A 27,899-nucleotide genomic window follows, 5' to 3' on the forward strand; every position below is an offset into this window, starting at 1 on the left:
AACTGTCTAGGTCTAGCTTAACAAGGAGGAATATACTTCTGCTCAGCTGTTAATAGCTGGCAACAGCAGCAAGTGCAGTAGGTGAATCTTCAGTCTTAACCCCCTTAGTAAGGCTGAATTAGTCTACTTTGAAGAGCCGCACTGTACGTGTGAATTCCCAAATTCAGGAGGACAAGTATTTGGACCATCCAGCATCCCACAGCAGGTTTGTTGCTTCCCCCTACCATCGTGTCCCCAGGCTGAGACACAAATAAATTGTGCTACTGTCTGCTGGGCTACATGGGCCTAGAAGCCATCTCCATGAAAATCAGCACAGGACAAGACTGCATTTGCTTCACCTAAGCATGCCTGAACAGCAAGCCTGCACTGCTCTCCAAAGCAAGCCTACTTGGACAAGTGAGGCACATTCAAGTTCTGCTTTTGTATCTTCACAAACCTTTCCATTTCATGGGGAAGAAAAACGTACAGAGGCAGCTAGCTGTTTCTGTTTGAAGCACGTTTTGAAGCCAACTGTCACATCTTACCTATGTAACTAAGCAGAACTGGAAGAAATATTAGTCCATGTGTTGCTCCCAGCAGAACCATAGCTAAATACATCTTGAAGTAGAATATCTTGAAGATCTGAGATTTGGAAAAAGCCAGTACTACAATTCCTCCAAATTTGGTCAGTGTGATACCACTGAAAACCTGTTAATTAAAAAAAAAGTATTAAAGTGCTAAGTAGGGCTCTTTATAATCCATTTGCTTAAGGCATTTAACATTTGCTAAAATACTTTATGTAATTTGAGGCTCCTACATGCAGCATACCTGCCTCCCTGTTAGTCCTCAGAACCAAATCCAAAACTTAACTCAAGAGAAAAGGTCCAGTTCTTGGTCCCACTAGAAACTGACACCACAGGACAGGCTCAGTATGGTTAAAAACCCAGTATCTCCACAGCCACCTAGTTTATTTTTTTACTTTGGGCAGATACAGATGAAAACTATCACTTGAAATAACTCACATTCATATGAAGGCCCAGTGCATGCATTACCAGAGCAGTATTCCAGCCCCAACCATGTAACTTAGACTGATATGATAGTATGGCCTAAATAATGAGCCCTGCTTGCATTCTGAAAGCTCCAGTTGCATCCCATATTCAGAACAATCTTTCCTAGTCACCTCCAAGTATCTGGAAGAGGGAAGCACTTAATCCTAATGGGGCAATTCAAGGTTAACCCAACCTACTAGTTCAGCTAAAACTTTTAGCTGAGGTAGTAGTAACAGACTAAAAATGTGAGTCTTCATCACCCCTGTTAACAGTAGAAGCCTAAGAAGAGTTTTAAGCATTCCAAAAGGAAAAGGCAAAGGCCATCCTTATGACTTGATATTGGCATAGTTTGTGACTTGGTTACCCCTTTCCCCCCCATACAGTAGATACTTACTGAGCTGCCCATGTGAGACAGAGCTGCTTCTGCACGCTCTACTCTACTGCCCTTAGTACTAACAGTGAATGCTCTTGTTACATGGCTGCAGAATTCCACAGCAATACCACAACTCTAGGGAGTGAAAAGAAACACATATGAAAACATCATTTCAGATGAGCATTTTGATGGTAATGTCTCTACTCAGAACTCTATAGACAGGCTAGAAAAGTTCTGGCAGCTGTGACCAGCTCCCAGGATTAATGTCTTTGGACACTACAAGCTCAGCATTACTTGCTTTCTAGGGGCTGTTCCAAGTATTGTACAGCATTTTACCACCAGGTATTACTAATGGACAATCAATCTGATTAAACAGGAATCAGAACATAAGATAGTTTTGGAGAACAAAAGTATCTTAATACTGTAGAAAGCTGGCTTCAACAAGGTGTGCACAGTGAACACTGAACTCAGTTTACAGATACTACCTGCAATAACATTGCTTTAGAACAACACTGAGTATTCATGCTGATTTGATGCTATAGAAGTTCAACTGATTAGTCATTTAACAATACTGAACTGCTGGTAAATCTTAGATTTATCTGGCAGGTGGACTTGTGTGAACATATGTCTAGTTGTAACATGAGGCAACCATTTACTCCCATAACTTCCTCAGATTTGCCACAAATCCCTGGAAAACAAGGTAAGCAGAACTCCAGCACTCAGCTATTAGTTACTAAGTTCTGGAATGTTTCACCAAAGCAGTCTCTGCCCAAGTGGTTTCTCCATTTATATAGGAACAATATTGGTGCTAGCACATCATAGATCTACTCTGGAGAACATAAACACAGCAGAAGCCCTAACACTAAGCTATATATCCTTACCATAGGCATGAACAGCTTCTCTTGATATATATGCTACTATATGCCTATATAGTAGCAATACAACTTGCTACAGAACAGACTAGACCACCACCAGCTGCAGTACAGCTGACAGTTCAGTGGCCTTATATGCTCAGTACTAAGACTAGTTGTTAGAATGAACCTGTTTTCTAGGCCATCTAGATATATTAAGATAGTTCCACTACTGTTCAAATGCCTGTCAAAATTTAGTAGAAAAAAATATATATATATTCATGATACTGAGCAGTAAGACACAGAATTAAGATTTGGCAACAGAAGCAGAGAGATGTCTTGCTAACTTACCATGACAAGGTTTACTAATGAAACTGCATTCAAGCTGATGCCCCAGAGCCACATCACCCCAAACATGTTGATGATGATCATAGCAATAGTTATTGAAACTACAACAGCAGCCCATACTTCAAAACCAAGCAGCACAGTTGTCACCAAAAATATCGATCCCAAGGAGATGCAGAGGTTAAAGATGGCATCGTGCACAATTGTCAAGTACTGTTCATAGAAGACATAAAACACACTGTAGAAAGAAGAGAAGGTGTAGTTAGCCACCTTCCTTGTTACATGCTAATATTAGATTAGCTTCTGTACTACAGATAAAGTACTTCCCTCCTAACAGGGGTCACCAACAGAAACTGGCTTTCTAGCATCAGTGGAATAACTCCTGTGGAAATGCTGGCTGTTACATGACAGCTCCTCACTAACACTTCAAATAAAGGCTGTATCTGGAAGTCAGAGTAATTCCCACAGTCCAGATCTCCAGCTCCAGTAGCTGCCAGAAGGCAGCTCCTCAGATCAACTGAAGTGTCTGGAGAAACAACTGCAGAGAGTCTGAACAGATTCATTGCACAGTGAGGCCACAAGGATCGATAGGATTCTTTGCTTCAAAGAGATCAGCTGTACAGATACCCATTCCAACTCAATTTCATTGTGGTACTCTTCCACAGTCTTTAGTATGTTAATCATACAAGTGTTAGATAAGCTATACTTGGCAACACTGCTGCCTTTGCTTTAAGTTTGAATAACTGAAGTTTGAAGTCAATACATGCACAGTACAGCTTGCAACTACCCAGATCAACAGATCTGCTCAAGTTGGAACTACTCAACCCTACTACAAAAGCTAGGAAGAGCCTGAGCTGAAGCCAGAGCTACCTCTGTAGTGACAGACAAGTTAAGTTAGTTATCAACCACAGTTGACAGAGTTAGTGCTATGGGTATAAGTTATATTTTTGTGGTTTTACTATAAATTCCAGAATCTCTGTTATTACCTTCTGTTAAACAAAACTCAAGACTCAAGTCTTTAAGATGTTACTAGCCAGTATCTTTTCCTAGTTGCTCAAGTTGAGTATTTATCGCTAAGGCAAGAAAGATGTAAGCATACCTGTAAGGAAACACCCGGTAGTTCTTCTCTTTGATGCCCAGGGTTTCAGTGATGTTATCTGCTATAACCCGAGCTTTCTTCATAGCATCAATAAAATCAGATGATGTTTTCAGTACAGTATGGTAAGACATAAAGTAAGTGGCTCCAACATCAGATTTGTTGTTTATAAAGTTGACAGCAGAGCTGTATGCAGCATGTCCTCTGCATAAACACAGTAACATTTTAGATGTCAGTATCAGTGACCACCATTCAAATTTACTAGCTTTTATAACTTAAAATCCCGTTTTTAACATTTCCCAAAACTGACAAGCTTCAGAGCACAACACATTTGAAGATTGCACAGGATATATTAGGACAGACTGGCTATACAGTTTCTTTGTATAGGGAAAAGTAGCTCTCCTTTTAACTGATGATGCATTTGTTTTCCCAGTTTTGTTTCAATGCCAAGATGTCAATGTCTGTCTGCCTTTCAGAAGGTCATTAAATACCCAGCCTTGCAGACATACACTTCCACAGCAAGTAGTTACACTTGAAGTTACCCTTCCACAGCAAGTAACTTCAACACACTGGGCTAAGTAAGATACATCAAACATGGCTCTTACCCTTTGCCACACTTAGGGTTAGGGTTGTCCGATAGGAACATTGGCAAAAATGTCATGAAGTCTTTGCCCTCTGGTCTCTGCTTGCCTTCTTGAGTCAGTGGTCGACAGCGAGTGCAGGATGGATCAGTGACTGAAAGAATACAAGGTGCTCAACTACAGGATCAATTATTGATCCTAACACTGATCCTAACTACAGGATCAATTATTGATCCTAACTTCTGACTTGCAATACTCCAGGATACAGTTCCTTAAAAAGCACTTTCACTAATGAAATAACTCATCAGCCCTGAAATTCTGTACAAAGTTTCTAGTCCTTTATTTTTATTTATTACTACTAAGGCAAGGCTTACCAGGGAACTCAGTTACTTTGCACTACCTACATTGGACCCAATGAGAACTTTACCAAACTGAAGGATCTGAACAAAACCAGAGCACTCGGCTTGTGTGCTCTAGTGAAACCAGCAGAAGGATCAAGTTATTTTTTGAACAGTCATTACAATGGCTGTGCAGGTAGGCTGTCTTCAGCCTGCAGCATTCCAGTAGAAAGTTTACTTTCATTCAAACAGCAGTTCAAAGAGAGGACAGCTCAAGAAGTGCCTGCTCACAGCAAGAAAAGCTATTCACCTGACTCATAATGTTTTGGCTGTGAAACTTTTAAACCAAACTAATCCCCTAGCAAGATGGATGCCAATACCTGAAGCATTGCAAAACTGTCCAGTGGTATTGTAGACTCTGCAACAGGATGACTGTGGCTTCACCCAGTCAAAGTAGTCATCAATCCAGGATGATGGGGCATAACCTATCCTTGTGCTAATAAAATAATGCAACATATCCATCATCAGTAATTCTGTGTTTCATTCCAGAACACATCCCTTGACCTCTTCCAAGACTGACTTACACCACATCATCTTATTCTGGTCTAAGCTACTTAACCCTTCATGTACTGCCCTGTTCCAGTTCCCTATTCAAGAGTCAGTCTTGCTCATAAGACCACAGCTAACAAGCAAGAGGAGCTTCTTCCCCACATTCAATTTTCACTTGAATGCCCAGCTTTCCATTCCCCTACCCACTCAGTGCCCCATCCTATTCCAGATATTGTTGCCTCAGTTTTCAAGTGATGCTCCTCCTTCAGTTAGGCTGAAGTGAAACCACTGAGCTGCACTGGAAGCAGTCAGGAAGAGACTTTCTTCAGTTATTAGCTACTGAATTCCAGATACAATTCCTGCTTAGCCTTGCTTGGCTAGACCAGTTCATCCAAGTTTAGAAGCCAATCATGCAAATAATTTTCCAGGAGAGCTTAGCCACACCAAGAGGTTTTCATGAGTTCTTCCTACTATTCCTAGATTCCTTAAAGGATCAAGTTCTTTTTTTAAACCCAAGTACATCAGTATATCCCACCAATTGAGACAGGTTTTATCCTCATGCTAGGAGATTACCACAGCTTCTTCCCTTCCTCCCTCCCAAACCACAGTATAAAGCAAGTACAACAGTGACAGTTGTACAAGCTGGCCTGAACAAAATTAAAGAACACACTGGTCAACTACATCTCTTCAATGTGACTATGCAGAGAAAAGCAAGAGACTTACTAGCTACCAATTTCTGCAGCATTGAAGACTTGCTGGACAAGTGAATCATTATTACATCCCATTCCACCACACACCATGTTCTGCCCTTCCAAAGAGGTGTAGTTGTGCCCTTCTTCTAGGACAAAGTAAACAGGAGGACCTGCATGCAAGTACTTGCTGATGTGGCTGAAGTAATCTATTACATAGGAGTCCTAAAAGGGAAATGCTTGAGTTACTATTACATGATATTGAGGTAGCATAAGATAAAAAGCTTCAAACGAGTCACAAACTGCTGAAGAGCAACATAATCTTAAAACTTACATCTGGCATTGAGAGAGACTGATCCAGTCCAATCTCTACATTGTGCATAACTGCTGTACTGAATGACAGAACACCCACAAACACTGCTATCTGCAAAAAAGCAAATTCATGGAAGCAAGAACTATACAGAAACAATAAGCAGTAGAAGTCATTTATCAAGTTAATAGGAAGAGGCTTTAGTTTCAGTATGCTATCCAGGCTTAGTACAACAGTAGCTACATTTTACTGCCACCCAGAGCTCCCTTTGGAGCCATAAAAGAAAATTTATATTTAGAAGGTAGCAGTGAAAGGTATGCCAAACACTTCATAAACATGCACAGTTATCTCAATCTGAAGCACAGATTCAATGACACTCGAGATTAATGCAGTGCAGGAGCCAACCATGTGCTGACTTTTAACATACACCCAAAGTGATTTCATTGTCAGTAACACAGCTCTTAAATCTGGGCTTTGGTCAGGCCTCTAATTACTAGAAATACTCTTGTAGTTATAAAAGCTTATTCCATTACTAATGCTGAAAGCAAAAACACTAAAAAGTTCATTTGTTTTGTCATGGTGAAGATTTTTCTTCAGTATTTATACCTTAAGGCTCACTACACTTTTGTTCAAGTTTAGATGACTGCTTACTTTAAACAGAATGTACATACTACTATTGGTCTCATCCAATCCTTAAGCAGATATGGAGAATACAGATTTTTGAAGAAGAGAAATAAGATGCTATCAGAATGCTGGACTCCACCCGTTTCTTCACTGCTCTTGATGCAGCACAGAATATCCAGTCTATTCCTCTAAAAAGGGATTAAATGCCAGATTTAGTACAGTGCTGCAGAAGATGCCATCCCTATTACACTGCAGTTACAGGTGCATTTATACTCACCTCTTGACGTCTAATATCCAAGCCCAGGAGACTTACAAAGCAAGTAACTTGAAGAATGAAGTCTATGAGCACAGCCATTCCAGCAAACAGGGAGAATGTGCGAACCGCTGGCATCGTAGACAGTGTCCCTGGAAGCGACCCAGTTTGTTAAAGCAAGTTCCCTTCTCTTAGGGATGTATGAGCATTTTCTAGACATATCTAAGTTAACAGCTAGCATCATGGCAGGACAAAGACCCTTTCTGTTAAGTAATGAGAACAGCTAAGGTGAACCTGGCTACAACTGCTGTCTTTGACCTGTTTGACACCTTTAAGGCTGTGCAAAGAAGTGAGTGGCTTCAAGACATTTCTCAATTCCAAAGTTATTAGTCTTGTGCAGACTGCATAAGTGGGTTGTTAAAGAGCACTGTTACGCAAGGTCTTACTTCAATATTAAGCCACTCAATGCAAGATGAACCAATGGCAAATTACACTCCAGGTAAACAAATACATTATGAAAAAGGCAAATTTATACTTGGAGAGTAACAACGTAAGATATGCCTCTAAAAAATATTGCAAGAGTGAACCTCAAATGCAATCTCTTGTAGGGGCAATTCTTCCAAGCAGCAGCAAGATGACTGAATGCAATATAGGAGTTAGTAATATATCAGATGTCAGGGTGTACTAAGGTCAAATTTAGACTTGTCAATCACTACAGATCAGTAAAAAGCTCCAGCCCAAAGAGCTCAACATTCAGAATTAGATCTTTTTAACCGTGCCAGTCTCTTGAAGTACTACAATGCTTATCCCCAGCAGAGCTCAAACTTGATTATAGCAATGAACAACTAAGCTTAGCTTCCTCTACAAATTCTTGCTTTGTTTTCATATTTTAGTTTTTTATTGATTTTTGCAACATGCAGGTATAAGGCCCTTATCTTCAAGGCTTAAAGAAGTCTTACCAAGAAAGAATGCCACAGTCTCCGAAAAAGACGAGAGAAACATACTGGGTGCCACATCTCCCAAGACTCTGCCAATCTGTTTATCCAGGGTTTCACCCTGAAGGCGCTCATCTCTCTGTTTCAAGACAATTTATTATAATTAGGAATCATGCAATTTAGAAAGTGATTTCATATGGCTTTAAAAAAAGCCTTCAAACACACCAAGTTCTTTTATTGTTTCTGCTGCATTAACACAAGTTAAATAAAAAAGCAGAGATTCTCCAATATAAAAGCAGCATGAACATCCTCTGTTGCCTTGCTTAAAACTTAACTTAGTACTGTATTTTAAGTTCAGTAATTCAGCCAAAACACACTTGCCAGAGGCAGTGCCAGTTGCAGTAGGTTACTGAGCTTGTCAAATTAGAAAGCCGATTACTTGGTGTCAGAAGTCTCTGGTCTGAAGTGTGTAGTTTAGTCCACGAATACTGCTCACAATACACTAAAGTTACAAGTGATCAAAATAGAAGTCAAGTTCTACATCTACCAGAGAAGGATATTAAGGATATTATTCTTTTGTACATCACTAGTACGTGGACCAGAAGTTGAGTAAAGCTTGTTATCAGCCAGCAGTAAGAAAAAGCAGAGATTATGGTGGGAAGGTGTGTTTGCTGAGGCAAAACATACATATGGCTCTCCAACACCACTCCTGGGAGACAGAGCTGTTCAGACTGGACTGAGCACTGGAATGCAGAAGACACTGCTCCAAGTTAACAGCCTTCAAAAGAAGACAGGCATGTTTATAAGAGTGTGTACGAGAATAAATACCTGAAGTGTCTGTACCATGATGAAAATGTTGTCCACCCCAATAGCCAGCACCAAGAAGGGAATTACTTCTATCACAATCAGTGTCAGTGGGATTCCAAAGTAGCTGAAAATGCCTATAGAACATGCCACTGAGCTCAGTACAATCAGGATGCCTGCAATGCCCAGGGATATCTTTGAATCCACCTAAAAAAGTTGTAATGTAAAAGTTGTAATCAGCTAAATCAGCATCATTACACAGGACAGATTCTAGCAACTGTAAATGCCATGTTCTTACTTTAAGTGTACGTACTAGAAAGCTGCTTTTCTGGTTCTTGTGAAGATCCAGAAATTTAAAAAAAAAACAAAACAAAAGCCAAAATAAACCACAAAGAACCTTGAGGGTAAAAGCCATGAAGCTGAAGTTAACTGCACATCAAATGAAAATACCTAAGGCTAAGAAGCATACAAGTATCATCAAGTACGATAAGGGTAATGCTACCCCCAGTTCCTGCCTAAGGCAGTCTCTGCTTTAAGACAATCTTGAGTATGAGCATTCTGCAAAAATATTTAAGTCACTTAAAGCCAAGTAAAGCTAGTCAGCAAGGTGTAGCTTCAGTGTTTACAGCAGTGAGAACTACATACATACCAGCAGTCTTCTGCAGCTCTGGATACGTCCCAAAGCCATAGAGATGTACACAAACATTACAGTATAGCTTATCAACACAATGCCAATATCACTGTTGCTTTCACGATTGATTTCATCTTCAATACTCCGTTCAGCAGAAAATGATATGGTTAAATTTGGGTTATCATAGTTCTTCAGAAAGTTAATAAACCTAAAGAAAAAAAGTTAGTCATACTTTAAAGACTAAAACATCTTATACTAGAAATACAAGTTGGCTGAAGGCAAATTTAAATCATCTGTGTGGTACAAGACTGCACTGTGGCCAGACAGTACTTTGAAAGACCTTCCTCATTTTTAAGAGGGGTGCTGGCTACGCATCTCTAGAACTCTACTCCAAGCACCACAAATACACTATGTTGAAATATTTTCCATGTTCTCTCCAGAGTTTGAGGACAATCACACATCTTGCATAAGCTATTTCAAAGTATAAGTGCAACCTTCCTCAGAGTTAGACCTGGAAATACACAGATTGCTTACAGTACTTAAGGGCTAATAGCTTTATTTCAGTTCCCCTAACTGAAGGGAGGGGTGCTTGTGACACAAGTAAATGCTGGTTGTACTAGCATGTACTTAGACTTCCTAGTACAGTAGTTTATCTAGTTTTCCTAGTACAGTAGTTTAACAGAGCAGTTGGCCTGTGCAAGCTAACATCAGCTATTCAAGATAGTGAAGGGGAGGAAAGACTCATCTGGAAGATGTTTCTTTTAAAAACTGGAGTTCAAGAATTACAGGATAATCCAGACCTCTCCATTGGTAGTTAACACTCCAGCCGACCAAAGAGAATACCTGTGTGACTCCAGCCAAAGTACATCAAACCCTCTCTGAAGGTCCTTACCTACGACTACTACTGTACTAGATGGCTGCTAACAAGATCAGATCCTACCTCCTCAAACCAAGTGAAGTATGTCACATTAAATGAAAGTTTTATAACCAGCACAGTTTGTCCTTAACTGGTTCTGTTGTCTCTCACAACACTTGTGTAGTTACACAGAGAAGCAGTACAGTACAGGTGTTTTTCACATTTCTACAGTTGGAGCTACTCTAAGGAATGTCTGCATTCCAGAATATAGGAATGTCTACTTACTCTTTTTCCCATGCCAAGGCTTTCATTAGCTTTCTTGAGTCATTGTAGTAGTTATTGACAGGAAAAGTAATAACAAGAGCAGTAGCATTATTATAATTATCATCTAGAGTAGGGAAAAAAAAAAGGCACTATAAAGTGGAGCTCACATTTCAGAATAGGCTGGTACAGTTAAGTTTAAAATTAGTATTGTTCAAGGCAATCCTGTACAGTTAAGTTTAAAATTACTGTTGTTCAAAGCAATCCCATCCCTACAACTCCCATTTAAAACAAACAACACCAAGTTCTCAAACACTACTGAAATGACAACAGAAGCAGAGAAGTATTCCAGGTTGTTTTTGAAAGTAACTATACATTATTGACAATGTTCATGGCACCCCAACATTAAATTGTTGCATGATTAGACAAGGGGCTACTATATAACTAGTGTTTATGACTTTCCATCTAGGAAACAGGATGTGGTTTCCTAAACACTGTGCCTCTTGTATACTTAGATATTATTCAAAGCAAGTACAAAACCCCTACAGTTTCATCAAGAAGTGCATGCCTTCAGAGGCTGTTTTAGTATATTTGTTTGGCTTATCTATCAAATTATGTTTAATTGGATAAACTGCCTGAACAAAATTCTAGCTTCAGAATAATTATGGGAGGATTCCTTTAGCAAACACCTCAATTTATTCTTAAGTGCTTTGTCAGAGCAGTGACAAAAGTTTAACTTAAAAAACAAAATACATGCACGTCCCACTATGTCAACCTCAGATACTTCATGTCTTTATCTAGTCTCCAGAAACCAGAGATCCTTTAGCAGGCCCAAAGCAGGCTGAACATTTGTATACTTGTCAACAAGACAAGTATGTTCCAGCAACAGCCTGTTTACATTTTGTATTTCCAGAGTAGTCTGCCTACAATCTCAGAATGGATCTACTGGAAAACTAAATACCCTTACTTACTGAAAGTTTAACAAAACTTCAGTTTCTCTGGAGTATTCTTAAACATCTGTGTTAAATGAGAATGCACCTTAAGTGCTAAAGACAGCACACAAATATGTACTGCCAAGAGTTAAACTGCAATACTGTTTTGCCAACCTACCATCATATCCTCCCAACACCAGCCATGGAAATACAGGTCCACCAAATGTTCCTAAGCAGGGATCGTGCAGTAAGCTTGTGTCATTCAGTGATGCTGGAGCCCTAAAGAAATCACCAGCAGCAAGTGTTAGCTTCTGCTTGACAACTGAGGCACAGCACAAAAAAAAGGCAGAGAGCTGAGAGCTGTTGTGTTATAACTGATATCAGGAGAGAAATGAAATAAGACTGCTAGTGATACACTGCCCTTGTGCTACATTTACTGTGAATTTAAATACAATTTTAAAGGTGTCTTCCTTGTAGTTAAGATGAGGAGTAGCTTCTACCCAACTGAACCGAAGTGAAAGCTGAAGACAGTTTCTATAGAAACTCATTTCTCCAAAGTAATTGAACTACATTTAAGGTAAACCAAAGCCAGCACCTTCGCTTGGTAAAACAAACCAAGCTTAACTAGAAATCCGATTAAAATATAGCTCCTGCTTAAGTACTACGATACAGAAACACAAGCAATCTATACTAACCCGCAGTTCCACATAGTACTGAGTTTATAAAGGGGTAAGAAAAGGTTCAAGAGGGCAGTGAAAACTAGCTAGTTTTGTTTGCCAGCAAGACTAAGACCTAGCTGGCCTACAGTTTGAAAAAGCCATGTAACTGTACTGCTTACCGAACACAGTATAAGAAGTGAGTGTGGTAGTCAGCATACACAAAGAACTCATCCCCAACAGTGTGATCTAGAACAGAGTGACTGTTCTGAAAGTAGTTGAGTACACTTAGGATAGTGCAGTTGTTGTTGTAGGGAGCAAGAGGAGCCAGGCAAATGTCTTTCAGCATTACAGTCTCATTGTCAAAAGAAGCAGTTATGTTGACAATAGCATCCTGCAAATCCAGTACCTTGAAAAAACCAAACCATAGTTTAACGGCAGCACAAAAAAGCATTTCCCTTGCAAGACAGGACTGAAGTGCATGCTGCATTCCTGTAAGTTTCCAGAGATAGCAGCACATTACTAAACCTCTTATTCCCATGATCACACTAAGAATACTTAGTTGGACTTAGCTTGCAAGCCTACTTCTAACAAAAGTTTTTCAGCAAAAAGTTTATAGCAAGACTAGGACTTTCAATATGAATATCTACCAATTGTTTTGATGGATACATAGCACTACAGATGGAAGTCAACTCCATATGATTATACCCATTAGGTATATTTAGGTCTTTCCTCTTGGAAAGTTCTAGTTACCTGATGAAGAATCTCTTTGGTAAGAGGAGGCCCAAAAGATACATCTGCTCCCGATGGGTAAGGTGAATACGTGTGTGGATGGCTGTTTGGTGCTTGAATAATAATTTGTTCAGTACGAAAGAAAGGCCCAAAGTGTGTGTCAAAGTACTCCTTCTCCCTGCGAGCTTGGCTGCTTGGGGCTGACCAGAGATCCACAGGGTTTGTAGTTGCTTTAATATATACAAAGCCCGAGCAGCACATTGCAATGAAGACCACAGAGAACAGGATAACAGGACGTGGATTTCTGACACAAAATGCCCCCCATGATGTGAATGTCATCCTTAGGCCATTCTCAAACCTTTCACCAAGCCTTTCACCACAAGTAATTTTCCCTGTAAGAGCAAGAATTAAAGAGTAAATGTTTGAGAAGTCAGTTAAGCAGCATTTTCTTAAAGCCCATTAGGATAGATGAAATTTTGTTCTAGCGCTGTTTGTAGTAGACACCAGAAGCCACATCTACATTGATGGCCAGACCCAGGGACCAATCCTTGACTGAGGTCAAGGGGGGCAGAAATCAGGTTGTACCTAACACTGCCCCTTCTAATGTAAGACTGTCTTTGGCAGAAGAAGGCACAGCAAGTGATGGTAGGAAGCAGTTAAAAGATACATAAGCATTAAAATGAGCTACCTCAGGTGCTACACAAACTACAGTTCTCTCATGATATGCTTTGAATGGATGCACAGATGGATCAGAACATGATCAAACTGTATTAGCATCATGTTGCTCACACCCCAACCCCAGCTACAAAACACTCCAGAACTTCCTATTAGCATAGCTAAATTCATAAACTGTGCAACCTGGGCTTTCAGCATCCAGCAAAACAGGGTTAAGTTCCACCCCAAAAAGAAAATACTGTCCAGAAAACCCAAAATAAAGCCCTGTAAGAATGGATTATATGGCCTAACAAAGCTAAAATTCCAGAATCCATCCACAGGAAGGGGATGCATTTACAGTGAGTTTTAATATATCTATTATTTTTATCCAGGACATACCATTGTCATGATGAGAGTTCACAGGAAAGGCTATGTTGCTGTCAATCGGTGTGTACTCCGAGACAAAGTGCCGTCTCCTGCAAGACAAAAGCCTGTTACCCTACTCCCCCAGAAAGGTATCTTTTGGGGTTTGTACAGTAAAAATAGTCTAGTGCTAGTAATAAATTTGATATTTGACTCCTCCAGAATTTACAGGCAACTCATGTTCCCTCTACACCCATCCATTCAAGAACATCAACCTCCAGCTTCATGTTCCTTTAGAACAACCTAGAGTCACATCAGCCATCTTAAACTTTTCCAGCTTGGATCAAGCACACATTCCTTATGCATATTTAGAAGGCCAGCAGCATTAACAACACAGAATATCTTTAAATTTTTTATAATTTAGAGTGAGAACATTTGCAAGAGCTCTCTGTTAGAAATATATTACTTTATTAGTCAAACTGCTTAACTTACACCTACTTAGCTTGAAGAAATGGGGAAGGAAAAAGGAAAGGAAACCACTTTCTTCCTGTCCTGAAGATAGGCAAGTTGTAGCACTGGACACTTACAATAGACCTCTATTGCTTATACTCATTCCCAACACCCAGACCAGAAGCCAAGTTCAATAGCCTCCTCATAGTAAGCTAATAAAACCTCCAGTTATGGCAGAATGTTTTGGTCTATAAACCAGACATGTCACCCTTATTTCATGTAGTTTACTCTGCGTGTTGCCTACTAAAGTAAGGCTGCTGAGCACGTCATAAGCTTGCTCTACCCACTACCCTTTTCCACACAAATTTAATTTGTATTATACAGCAATTTCAGGTTCCTGGTCATAGCTGAACAATATTAAAGCTAAACTGAAAATTACCACCATACTCCAAGGTATTAGATAGTAGAAGCCTCTGGAAAATTCTGTTAGGAATTATTAATAAAAGCTTCCACTGGTCTGGATTGCTAGCACACCCACAAAGCATTTATAGCTACAACTACTTGTGCCCTTTACTAGCAAGTATCACATAGCACAGAAGCTGGCTTGCTGCCCCTTGCTTTACAAAATGCTATAATTACTGGAAGGTCAGCTTTTGTCTAGTTGTTTCAGGAGACTAAGAAGTATTCAAGACTTAATCTGCAGCAGGGCATCCATTGTTTTGTTACAAGTATTAGTCTGCAAGAAAACAATGTTACAACTTCATTTGGCTGCCAATGATCCTGAACCCAGTTACAATAATGTCATTCATTACCTTTAAATCAAACTTCTAGTGATTCTTTCCCCCTTAACCACATCTCATGACCAGGTTAAACACCGTCTTGCACATGTAACAACAACCAAAAGTAATGGAGGTTTTAAAGAAACACTGCATGTGGCAAACAGGTTTTTCCATCACTGGAATTTTTCAGCTCATTTCAATTACAGGAATGTTCCAACTTAAAGGAACAAGTGAGTGGAGGAAGAGAACAGGACAGCATTTTTAGTCATATCAGTTCTCCAAGATATTATTCATGTACTGACATTGTCTTAAGCATTGTAAAACCCCACAGCTTCTGAAGTTTGACATTGAGTACAAAGACAGCTCACTGCTCCTGGAAGGCAGTGCTTTGGTATCTTAATACGTATCATCCAAGAACAAAGTTCAACTGAAACTTTACTGTTTACTACAGAGGCTTAATGTCAGTTAAATGAAGCAGATATATGCATTTTCCTAGACTTCTGCACACTCTTGCTTATAAAAGTTGCAGATCTGTGTATTTGATCCCATTGCTAGGGATTCTATGAGAGTTGTGCATCAACTAAACCAACTTCCAAACTCACTTTCTACCATGTGAATTTTAGGTGTTAGAACACTACCTGTAAGTATAAGTATCTGGCACAGAACAGGACTTTTGGTTGGGTAAAGAAATAGAGGCGTAAGTATTCTGTCCTGGGCAAAGGAAGCTTTCAGGGAAAAGGCAAGTGACTGTCAGAGCCGAGCATTCTGAATGCCTTACCTGTAACACCAGACTCCAAAAACTAGTGCAAAAAATATGAGTAGAAATCCCATGTAGGAGATCCACATGATAACATATACAGCATCCAAACCAAATAAAAGCCAAGGAGCAGGCAATGGAGGGGGTTGAGGTTTTGGACCACAAACAATGGAACAGTCCTGACAGCTGCATGGTGCTGTCGAATCATCCACAGACTCATTACAGCCTTTGGTTGCATTGTTCATAGGATTCATTCCATGGACAGGAACATCTGCCAAATCACAAGTTGCAGAGACAATTCACCACCATGCAAAAATTCAGACCTTCATAACAAAAGCTTCTCAGTTAAATTAGTTAAGCCTTTATACAAAAGGCCCTACCCTCTATGCAGGGTAGCTTTTCTTGGTCTTACAGCTGAATAAGCCACTACTGTTTCCACAGCAGGTACCAATTATTTACAGTTGTCTACTAACTAAATGTCTAGTCATGCTCCAGAACATTTCATTCTGTAAAACTAGTAAGGACATACTGCTATCATCCCAGCAATGTCTCCCCCTTCATCTGTTCAGACTGAAAAATGGATAACAATTTCTTTGCAAAGAAATCCTGAAGGATTAGGGTACCACCCTAATTTCCCCAAAGAATGCAAGCTATCCAGTTGTCTATGCTCAGTCCATTGCTTAATGGGTTTGAGATCTATACAGCAAGAAGCTGCATACAAAGCAAGTGCAAAGTGTGACTTCCAAGCAGGTATCAGAAAAGATAATCAGTTTCTTACACTGCTTTGAAAGCCTTCAGCTGCAGATACACATTGCTGGGCAGCTGTTTAACAGAAGCTTCAAAGGCAAGGACCAATCAGTTTCTCACCTGAAAAGATAGGAATAATGCTGAAAGGAGTTTGTCCATTGTCTTTACTAAACATGTACTCAATCCAGTTGGTTGCATTGCAGTCCTTGACATCCTTCCCACATAGCAGCCCCAGTGCTTTAACATTACTTGATGGAGCCTCCACATCTTTGCAGGCATTATACATTGCTAGGAAGAATGCATGAAGACAGAAGATTTATTAGACCAAAGTTATTGTTTGAGTGAGTACTTCCAATAAGTACAGACTTGATTCCAAGAAGAAACATTAAGACTGTTATATAATGCTTTCAGTTTTATTTACAGTATTCAAGGTTGTGGTGCTTTGTTACAGCTATCTTCCTCCAAATAGGCCATCTGAATCTGCTTTATGCTAGAACCTACTTTACTGCTTGAGATGCAACAGGGCTTAATATTAAGTTCCTTTCAGGGAAAGTTATGATAAACATTTAAGGTAGTTTTGACCTCTAGGCCACATATGACTTTCAAGCATCTCAACTTGATTAAAGGTCACTGCACAAAGGGTACAAAGACTGAATTAATGCTTCAAGCTTGCTATAAATTTGGGTTGTATTTTGAATTTGTTGTTAGAAAAAAATTTTAAGACTTAAAGGACTAGAACAGTCCATTTCAAGAGGAATGAGCGCCTCTTACAGAAACATTCCAGTGCACTGTGTACCAACCTGACCATTATACCTGCCAGATAGTTTCAGTATCAGGCAGGCTTTGGACATTCAACATTTGTCAACAACTTTGTTTTTCTGAAGTTAAAGTCAGTTATCAACTTTTAACCATTTGTACAGATGTCCAGTCTCAGCCGAGTCTTATAAACAGTGGTATTAACAGTGTCACTGCAACGTCTCCTACCCAGGCAGAAGTTAGCATCCCAGGTGTTTTAAGAGGGACTACCAGTACCAATTTGACACCTCAAACTTCAAAAGATAGTCAAATAGATGGTTTGCCCCTCCCAGTTCTTCTCAAAAAAGCACTGGTCTTTTTACCTTAACAAAAGCCAAGACAAATTAACATGCTGTTTACTCACCATTTGCGAAGCTGTCTCCAATAAAGTACTGCAGCTCTGTAACACTACTTTTGTTCTCTTTTAAAACTGGATCATAATAGGGTATGGTGCTTGTAACATTCAAAAAGTCAGACTGATTTGGACTGCAAGTCAGTTCACAGAAGAGGTTTATCAAGTTGTAAAAACAGGATGGACATCTGGGTAGGAAAGTCAATGAACAGCAATCAGATTAAATGGTAAAGATGCAACACATCCAATTTAACCTACAGAGCAAGCGTAAACATTCTGCTACCAATGACAGAATAAAATGTTTAAATTCTGCAAGTTCTTAATCAGCAATACAACATTAGCTGGTGCTTAAAATTGTGCAATACTTATCAGTACCATCAACACCATTCACTAACAATTTCCCACCTCAAATAGTAGATACAAGCAGAATTTGAAGGAAAAATTTAACTGCTGCTAGCAGGATGGCTTCTGTTAGAAGAAGACTGAAAAGTACTTTGTCACCCTCTTCTGAAGGTTTCATTATAAATACAGTAGCTTGAGGCAAACTAAAGTAATGATTATTCTACCAACTAACTCTATCCAGACTGCAAGTAGTTTAATGAAATTAAAACCTCCTGATACAGATTAAGGAGTCACTCCAAGAGCTTGCTCCAATAAGCCTCAGAATGAAGTTACCACCTTTTCTACACTCTACTTAAGAAAGCACATTAAGATTTGTTCATATTAAAAACCTCTAGTTGCTTTGCCATTTGTTAGCATACCTGGAGAGAAACTGCAGAGGCAGCTGCAAGTTGTTTTTCAAAGTCTGAAGTTGATGAACATCACAGCAAGTGCTTACATTGCCGAAGAATAAACCTGGACAGAGTTCCTTAAATAAAAACAGTATTGAGATCAGAGGAAAGAAGCAAAAGCATGCTGAAGACTTCAGAACTCATGAGAATTATGGGTTCTACTTCAGCATATTTTAGAAGACAGTAGCTGCTGCTGTGGGAAATGTATAGGGGAAAAAAAATAAAAATCAGTCTAGCCAATAAGAAATTTTAGAAAATAGGGAGAAGAATCACTTCTTTTATTCAGTTTCATTCATCACTTCCTTTTAGAAAGCTCCTTCAGATGATATTTAGTCACCAGGATCCATATATAGAATGATAATGGTATTTGAAAATCTGTTAGTAATACAACAAAGTACATTTATCCGAGTTCAAAGTATTCCTGCACCTTATCATCTAGGATAACTTCTGGATAGTATCAGATTCTAGAATCTCAGAAGGCAAGCCACTAACCGTAAAAATCAATCATTACCTGGCAGAGTTCTTTCATGTTCAGTTTATAGAAGAGATACATGCATTTAATACAAGTATAACTTACAATAACATACAAGACCTGTACATTAGGTCTTCAGAAACAACACAAAACAGAAGTTAGCTATAAACAGTGGTTTGGCTGATGGCAGGAGTGACTTAAATATGCAGCTATTTCACACTTTAAAGCTTTGAACTATCATCAGTCAGAAGGCAAGTCTGGCAATATCATCCTACACTGTGTTTCAAACACACAAGCTCTATTTTGACTATGATTTTGTTCACTTTGACAGGTAAAGCCCAGATAAGGAAATATGGTCTCGCACTAGTACAGCTAAGTTCAGCTAAAGTGAACTTTGTCCAAGTTTGCTTCATTTGAATGGGTGTCAGCTACTGCATTCTTATTTAAAGAAGAGTTCAGGAACAATCATCTGATGGAAAACATAGTTTAGTCTTGTCTTTTAGAGACTGGAAGGGTGTAACTGCGGAGTACTGTAGTTTGGAAGAGTCTTAAAAACACAGTGCTTATGCCACTAAGGAAAATACACAGGCAAGCTAAACAGTCCCATATTTACTGTTATGTTTGTGAAAGCCTGTAATTACATGTTTTGGAGACTTCTATCTCTGAACAGGAACTCTTTGGGCTATGAGCTATTCCTGAGAAATCACAAATAATCTGCTAATTTTCTTACCAGGTTAGGTTAAAAAGCACCACAGTACATGTCCAACAGAATGCAATACAGAATTCCAAAGTGTAGGAGAATCATTTTTTTTAGCAGCGGATCTCCACAAGAATCTCACCTGCATTAAGTCATAGCCATCTTCTGGTAGGGCTATTGGTGGTCCATCATAAGCACAGTTGTATCTCTTGTCCCCAGAAGCAACTCCACATTCTCCGTACCAGACACAAGACTGTGGAAGTACCTAATCAATACAACATAACTGATTAACTGCAAGGAATAGTGCCAAATTCCTCATTTATTGTAGAGTTTATGTGCCAACTCATTTATAATCCAGATTAACTTTCTACTAATATAAACATCAGCTTGTACCAAATAAAACACCCATTAACAATAGCATGTGTTTTTGACATGTGCACACCACCTCCACCTCAGCTCCTTACCTGTCCTCACCCAGTCTAGTAACAGGAAGTGCTATAGACTTCCAGTCTATAGTTAGGACCAAGTACAAGAACTCAGAAAAACCTACAACACTTCAAAAGCATCTCCAAATATAAGATCATGTAGAAAACAATTTGTTCATGCAAGTGGATTAAACTACCACTTTAAAGCACGAGTCAGTGTACATGGAGAGAAACATACTGCTTACATGCAGTATTTCAGTTCCTCCTGACACCTTTTAATCCTTCTTGCAAACTCAAGTCACTTACAGTGACTGAGGAAGTAGAAGCATAAAGAAGACTCCAAAACAGAACTTAATGGCTCTGCACTCACCATGGAATGCTATACATTGTCACAATCTCAAAGTATGCTCCTCATCACCACTTTCAAGCCTAAGCATGCAACATCTAAGTGATAAGTAGAAAACTTCAAGTTTCCTTTTAGAGATGTTTCCAGTTAAAGGACTAGCAAAACTGATAAACTGGTCCTTTTTTATGTGCATAAGGGAAATGGAAAAAGGATAATGTCACCCTGGAAGCCTTGTATGTTTTGTTCAGTGGTACTGACACAGAGACATCAGAAATGCTAAACCAAAATGTTCTGAAAAATATTTAATGCAATAACAAGTTATTTACAGAAAATTCTTGAAGACAGCTCTAAGATTGCCTTATGCACCTGGGCTGCAAATAAAAAAGTCTGCACAAACACTTACTGCACTTCTGCCAGCTCTGATCAGAAGTTTGAATGGCACAGTCTGAGACATAACTGACCTACTTTTATCTCCTGAACAACCTTGAACTAGCATTTGCAGAAACAGCATATGCTTACACTGCAAGGACAGACTGCTGTGCTCTGTGCTCGACCATGAATAATATTGTTTACTGACTAGAGAGGCCCCTGAAAGGCTGTATTCATAATACCCAAGAGCTACCTAGAATTACAATGCCTCTAAAACACCCATTTTTGTGCCAACACCATTGACAATTCCTCAAAAAGTATGTAATTATTAGGTTTTAAATCAATAGCTATCACCAATTTATCTAACCCTGTTAGAATTGTTTTCTTTTACCTTCACCTAGGCAACATGGCCCAATTCAAATTACTCACTAGAAGCCAGGTCCAAGAATCGGTTTAAGTGCCACCCATCCAGATTGCCATTTCATTTGTCTACTGTAGCATTTCTTCTAGCTAAACCTGTCACCAGCTGTTAAGTATCACCATATTCTTACACACAAGTCGGAAGCCGCCCATTGAGATTGCATTTGTAAACACTAAATATTAACACCAGCATGAGCCAAAAATTTCCATAAATTGGAGTTTATTTATAGAAACTATATTGTAAATGTGCTCATACATCAAATTAAGAAGTCAGTGTTTCTTTGATGCAAAATTAGAAGTCATTGTCTTCACCTCTGCTTCCTCACACTTGTACACTCCAGTTTTAATAGCAAACAATCTGCTAATGAGGAAAGATGGTTTAGTGTCTGTATGTACCAGTGTCCAAAGTGACAATCTCTTCAAGAAGCAGTACAGATTCAATGCTATTTTTGTAAAAGGGTGAAGAATTTTTAGCTGCTTACTACTGCCTGTAAAAACAGAATTAGGTATTTCTTCAGTATCAGTCTGGCTTCCATGTTTAGCCTAGAATGGTTTGTAATCATACTTTTATGAATCTTTCTATGTTTCATTAGGTCTCATCATGTAACACTTTCTAATTTTAAAACCTACAAAATTATCAACTTACTCTTTTCAGAAAGACAAGCTTCTTCCAGAGTGGAAGGTGTGGGAAAAGCGGTAATGCAGTTACCAGTTACAAGAAAAAACTTATCAGGGCACTTCCTACACAGGAAAACTTGTGTTGTAAAGTAAATTTCAGTTACCACATCAGGCTGACTGGTAACTCTATGGTTTTAAAAATGTTATCTGCATTTCAAGGTAACACTTCCTTGATTATAAATATACAAATACAAAATAAAATACAAGCTGTGTTATGTCTAAATTTACCCACCAGGCATTTTGCTATCATTTTCAAGACAAAGGAGTTTACTCGCACATGACGGCTTGGTCATACACCAAAAAGTATTCAGCTAAACACAAAAAAAATAAAGCAAGATGAGGTGTTAGTTTACACTTGTAATTCAAATAAAGAATTCGGAACCACATTCATGAAGTTCCATACTGATAACACCTACAATGAGAAAAAAGAAGTCTACCACTCAATTTCAGCTTGTTTAGAAAAGCTGACCAGATCAGTTACTTTTAACTACTAGAGCACTTAGACACAGACCTTTAATACTCTATTGCTGTATTAACACCAAGAATGCAATTTCAGAAACAATCCGAGATTAGATATTTATGCCATGACCTAGCAAGATCTCACTACTAAAAATGTGAATTTATTTCCTTAACAGCTAAGCTTTGGTGATCCTTGGTTTACAGGGGTTGAACTAAAGCCTAAAACCCACTAAATCAAAGTCAGCAGCAAGTCACCAGTACAGCTCTCAGACATTAACAGTAGCATGCTCATCACAGAGTCAGTCACAAAATATGGGAGAGGGCTGGTCTCCTAGGGTTCAAACAGTATTCATGGATACAGCAAGTCACTAAGTAACTACTCAGTTACCACCGACAAGATACAGCTGGAAGCTCTTCCCCCAAGAAACTCTCCAGTAAAAGCTAGATTAAGTTATGGAATACAAGTACTTTGCTCTTTCTACTCTTTCAGAACACTCCTACACCACTTGGAAGACATGGAGATGAGCAAGTGTGGTTGTCAACAAACCGCAGTTTAACAAAGCTACTGCTTGCAGAGTAAGACTTTCAGGTCATTTAAGATTTAACAAAGCTACTGCTTGCAGAGTAAGACTTTCAGGTCATTTAAGATTTGGGTGAACAATTATCTTAAACAGGTGAAAGCCCTCCTAGCCCCCAGAGTAACAGAGAAATGCAGTGTTGAAGCCAACTGCCTTCTAAATAAGACAAAATACTCCACAGGACTAACACCAACAGATTTTTTTGTTTGGTTGGGGGTTTTTATGATGTTGTTTCTTAATCACACTAATGAGCGCTCCATATTTTAAAATGGGAGTAAGTACTTTATAAAGCAATAACATAACCTCAGATTAAGGCTGTTCTCTGCTGCCCCCAGATCATTTTAGAAACCATCTGGCAGTACACTAACACTATACTTCACTACATCCTCAGAGTTCAGAAAAGTGTATCCCTACTTCCAGTCAACTTAACTTGTTTGAAGACAAGTTTCACCTCAGGTCAGAGTTCCAGGAGCCCTAATAAAGAACTTGCACACAAGCAAGTATGGGCATTTCATGACTAACATTCTACAAAGGTTCTGCTACAGCTTTTTGGTTTGCAGGCATTATCATCTGCAATAAAACTGGTGTTCCAACAGACCATAAAAACACTTACTTCAGTCTAAGTTTCTTCAACTGCACATTGAAAAGAAAAAAAAAATCTTAAATGCTTCCAGCAACATTAGCCATCACCAACAATGAATATGTAGCTGTTGAGCAAAGAACAATGATAGGTTTTATACAGAAACAGCAACTATTTGTAGCCTTGCAAATACCAGATCACAAGTAAACATTGTTTGGCTCTCCAGATTACTAATGTATGGAAAACGCAACAGTTTCAGATAGAGTTGTTTCCCCTTCCTTCATCTATGATGGCAGATCTATGATCTTGCAGGGTAAAAAGAAAGATTCCAAGAAAATGCATACTCACTCCCTGTGTCATCCCCTCCCCTTCCATAATATCTAGTCCACATCACAATTAATACCTGATACTGCCCACTAGTTTGTGAAATCGAGTTCTAGGGAAACACAATATCATATACCTTTAACAAATGGCAAGGCTGGTTTATGGAAGCAGGTGACCAGGTCAAGCTTGCATATCTGCCCCAGGATTTGCACATTACCTCACAGCCCTCCCTATGAGAGGGAGGAGAGGTCTATGGACTAAGGGAAACTACATATTTAATTCTTAGTCTTATTTTGTCTCTTTCAGTAACTTGTTCAGAGGCAGCCAATTCAGGGACAAGCTTTGTCTGCCAAGCTCCTCTTGTCATTTTGCTCATAGTAAGGAACTGTTCCCTTTCAAACAGAAAAAAAATCATTAGCTACTTCTGGTAGGCAAAGCAAGGCACAGATCTGGAATTATCCAAGCACACTTCAGATGTCACAAGAAAGTCAAAGTCAAGCAGGAAAAGAAAGTTCTAATACTGGGAGTAGTTCAGTATCTGTGGGAGCAAGCTCATGCTGGCCAACAATGATTTGTTAAGAAAATACACAATACATGCATCATCAGAAAGTACAGGGCCCCTAACTAGGAGCTGCCTGCAACTAAGGTCACCTGTACCAAAATACCTCCCATACCCTACAGGGGAATAGTAATAACACTACACAACACTGGTTGTTTTGTCTACTGCCCAGCAAAGTACTACGCAGTTCTACCAGTCACTCCCTTCAGTCACTTCTCTTTTAGGAGGACTTCTTCAGTTTTCATCCAGAAAGACTGTGAATAAGTCGCTCCTGATTTTCCAGGAACTAACTTAAGAGGTTACTGTCTCAATCCTGAAGCTACATCCCCATCCCTGCCAAGCAGGCTGTTCCACACAGACATTTCAGAGGTCAGGTAACACCACACTGCAAGCCACCTGGCAGGCTTGAGACAGAGCAGCACCTGTCGTTAACATCTTCCCACAGGATTTCAGAAACACAGAATATATCCTACAGCTTGGGATTCCAGTTGCTGATATGAAACTTGTGTCCCACCTTGCCCCACCTACCAAACGGGCAACTTCTGTTTTAGTATAATTATACAAGGCTCAACTGAAACAGGTTACTTAAAGCACACAAGATGCCATCCAACACATTAGGGTGTTCAGAAAAGAGCAAGCATAGCTTCAAGACTTGAGTGTTAGGCTATAAATAAGTTCATAGTAAAAAGATTCAAATTCATTAGGAAACCGAAACCTGCATGGTTAAAATAACTTTGCAATGCTTACTTCTTATGGACCACAAGGCCACATCCTCGACAAGGATCCCTTAAATCTTAGGGAACTTGTTTCAAGCAGTGTTTTTCTGTCACCTAAATGACAGCATAATGCAACCTACCAAGTTAGAATACACCTCACTGCTACAAGTTGGCATCTCCCTCCCCAAAAACTTACACAAAGAAGTGTTGGTAAGGCATGAGGTCCATTACCTACCCACCTGGATATCATGACTCAGTACTAAACAATCAGCTTCTCCAGTGGTAACAGAAGAAGGAATTCCTAGTTTTCTGTTCAAGTGCTTCAGAGGTTGTTTGAAGAGAATATGAGAACAGGGGAACCTCAGGCCACACACACCATGACAAATTTGTGGGTTTGGAAACAGTTAAGCATAAAACTTGACATAGAAAGTATGCTCCCAAGTTGGTTAGCGAGAAAAAAAAACCCACAAGCAAAACACTCCTTGTTTCCCCAGAGTAAGTCAGGGCACCTTACTCCTATCTTGGACTACAGCATAAACAAAACACAACAGAAGAGACAAGTGAAGGTGGTACAGTATTTTTTCCTAAAGCGTCATAAAGCCCAACTTCTTCTAGTCCTTAGCTTTAAGGAAACATGCTGTCTTGATACTGGCACATCGATAAACAGCAAGATCTTACTACACACAGACTATTACTTCTAGGAAGCTGTTCCGTAGCATAAGAAACACTCTAGGCAAACCAAAGCAGACACCGAGGACATATGCAAGCCCCTACACGAGCATGTGACTGCGTGGCTACTCACATGCACGGGGCATTGCATAACCAGGACACACCACAGGACCGCGGCACCCCGGGCTCTGCTGCTGGATGCAATACCAGGGGACCGGACACAGGTTGAATTCGGCTAAGCCCAAGCACGCCCGCTGTCTCGCCGCCGGTGATCCCAGGCGGCCCTGCCGTGTTGTCACCGGGCTGTCCCGCTCTCCCTCGTCTCCGTCCCGCCGGCAGCGAGCCGAAGTGAAGAAAAGGGGAGGGAGAGCCTCGCCGGGGATAAGGAGGGGACAGCCCGGTACCACGCTGCAACTTCGCACTGTCCGAGTACAGCGGCCTAACCCCACACCATGCGGGACAGCCGGCCCCCCGCCCGGGAGACCCTCGGCTTCAGGCTGCGCTAGGAACCACGGCGGCCCCTCATGGCCCTGAGGCAATACCCGCGGTGCCGGGGGGGGAACCGCCCCTCCTCCTTCTCCTCCTGACGGTGCCAGGAGGCCCAGCCTTCGACCCCCCACCCCAGCAGGCACGGCCGCTCCACGGCGTCCCCCCCGGGAAGGACTCACCCGCGGAGGCGACAGAAGCAAGAGGAGGAAGAGAACGAGCAGGCCGAGGCCGCCCCGCCCGGGGCTGCCTTGCGGGCTCCCCATGGCTACGCGGCAGGGGTGCGGGGAGCCGGCAGGGTTCTCAGCCGCCGCAGCACCGAGAGACGGTGAGGTGGAGACAGGAGGCGAAGAAGGAGGAGGAGGAGGAGGAGGAAAAGGTTAGACAGTCGCGCCGGCGCAGGTCCGGAAAGGCCGCTCTCGCCAGGCCGGGCGGTGCTATCAGCCCCGCCGCCAGCCCCTTCGAGGAGCGGCGGGGGCACTGCAGCCAACCGCCGCCGCCGCCCCACCCCCGGGCACCACCTCCCCCGGCGGCGGGGCGGAGCCGCGGCTCACGCCACCGCCTCATGAGTGGCGCCTCTCCGTGCCTTAGCGGCGGCGGGGGGAAGCGTGGGCCGGTGCCGGGAGGAGCTGAGCCTCTCCGCCCGGGCTCCATGGGCAGCCGGTCAGCGGCTTCGTGCGGGCGCGGCAGGGATAAATATCAAAGGCGCTGTAGAAGTCCTGGTTTTAACAAAAGCGACTTAATTTTCTTCAAAGTTACTAATCCACGATTTCCAAGCATTAGTCTCGCAATCCCGCGTAGTATTACTGTGCAGCTGCAATAAATCGTATAAATAAGTGCCACCTGCCGGTCAAGGGAGGTGGTTCCTCCCCTTTGCTCCGATCTCATGAGATCCCACCTGCAGTAGTGCGTCCGACTCTACAGCCACCAGCACAGGAGGGGTGTGGACCTGCTCTAGTGAGTCCAGAGGAGGCCACAGAGATGATCAGAGGACTGGAGCACCTCTGCTATGGAGACAGGATGGTAGAGCTGGGCTTGTTCAGCCTGGAGAAGAGAAGGCTCCAGGGAGACCTTAGAGTAGCTTCCAGTACCAAAAGGGGGCTAGAGGAAGTCTAGAGAGGGGCGTTTTACGAGGGAAGGTAGTGGTAAAATGGTGGGGAGCGGCTGTAAGCTGAAAGAGGGGAGATTTAAATTAGGTAATGGGAAGAAATTCTTCCCTGAGAGGATGGTGAGGCACTGGCACAGGTTGTCCAGAGAAGCTGTGGTTGCCCCATCCCTGGCAGTGTTCAAGGCCAGGTTGAACCAGGTTTTGGGTAACCTGGTCCACTGGAAGGTGTCTCTGCCCATGGCAAGGGATTTGGAATCAGATGATCTTTAAGGCCCCTTCCAACCCAAAACATTCTGTGACTCTGTTATTCTATTAAATATAAATGATGTAAATAAATACTCCTATGCAAGGCAGATCAGGCTACCTGGTAGAAGAACGCTTTGCTGGGGTTTTGGCTGCTGGCAGAGCTGTGGGCTGATGTCAGGTGGCCTGACTGGTGTTGCAATCAGTTTTGGGAGTGCTGATGGCATGCTGTTACTGT

General features: G+C 40.9%; 1 protein-coding gene across 1 annotated transcript in view; it reads right to left on the minus strand.

The window, feature by feature from the left end:
* NPC1 (NPC intracellular cholesterol transporter 1) overlaps positions 1–26,679 on the minus strand; it is a 27,379-nt gene extending 700 nt beyond the window's left edge. Inside the window, exons 1-24 of the mRNA XM_057397610.1 lie at positions 26,493–26,679; positions 19,844–19,966; positions 18,503–18,609; positions 17,754–17,929; positions 16,715–16,882; positions 15,869–16,118; positions 13,898–13,974; positions 12,866–13,236; positions 12,295–12,521; positions 11,635–11,735; positions 10,549–10,651; positions 9,426–9,615; positions 8,801–8,983; positions 7,997–8,111; positions 7,062–7,189; positions 6,832–6,972; positions 6,185–6,274; positions 5,885–6,075; positions 4,993–5,108; positions 4,299–4,428; positions 3,697–3,897; positions 2,604–2,835; positions 1,423–1,536; positions 525–687 (exon numbers count right to left, since the gene is read on the minus strand). Of these exons, the coding sequence (XP_057253593.1) occupies positions 525–687; positions 1,423–1,536; positions 2,604–2,835; positions 3,697–3,897; positions 4,299–4,428; positions 4,993–5,108; positions 5,885–6,075; positions 6,185–6,274; positions 6,832–6,972; positions 7,062–7,189; positions 7,997–8,111; positions 8,801–8,983; positions 9,426–9,615; positions 10,549–10,651; positions 11,635–11,735; positions 12,295–12,521; positions 12,866–13,236; positions 13,898–13,974; positions 15,869–16,118; positions 16,715–16,882; positions 17,754–17,929; positions 18,503–18,609; positions 19,844–19,966; positions 26,493–26,576 (3,781 nt within the window). The 5' untranslated portion in view covers positions 26,577–26,679. The remainder of the gene's footprint in view (positions 1–524; positions 688–1,422; positions 1,537–2,603; positions 2,836–3,696; positions 3,898–4,298; positions 4,429–4,992; positions 5,109–5,884; positions 6,076–6,184; positions 6,275–6,831; positions 6,973–7,061; positions 7,190–7,996; positions 8,112–8,800; positions 8,984–9,425; positions 9,616–10,548; positions 10,652–11,634; positions 11,736–12,294; positions 12,522–12,865; positions 13,237–13,897; positions 13,975–15,868; positions 16,119–16,714; positions 16,883–17,753; positions 17,930–18,502; positions 18,610–19,843; positions 19,967–26,492) is intronic.
* Between the last annotated feature and the right edge of the window lie 1,220 nt (positions 26,680–27,899).

This window comes from Pezoporus wallicus, unplaced genomic scaffold (genome assembly GCF_028554395.1).
Source record: "Pezoporus wallicus isolate ANWC-B61680 ecotype Strahan unplaced genomic scaffold, APGP_CSIRO_Pwel_v1 contig_227, whole genome shotgun sequence".
In the NCBI taxonomy this organism is placed as follows: Eukaryota; Metazoa; Chordata; class Aves; order Psittaciformes; family Psittacidae; genus Pezoporus; species Pezoporus wallicus.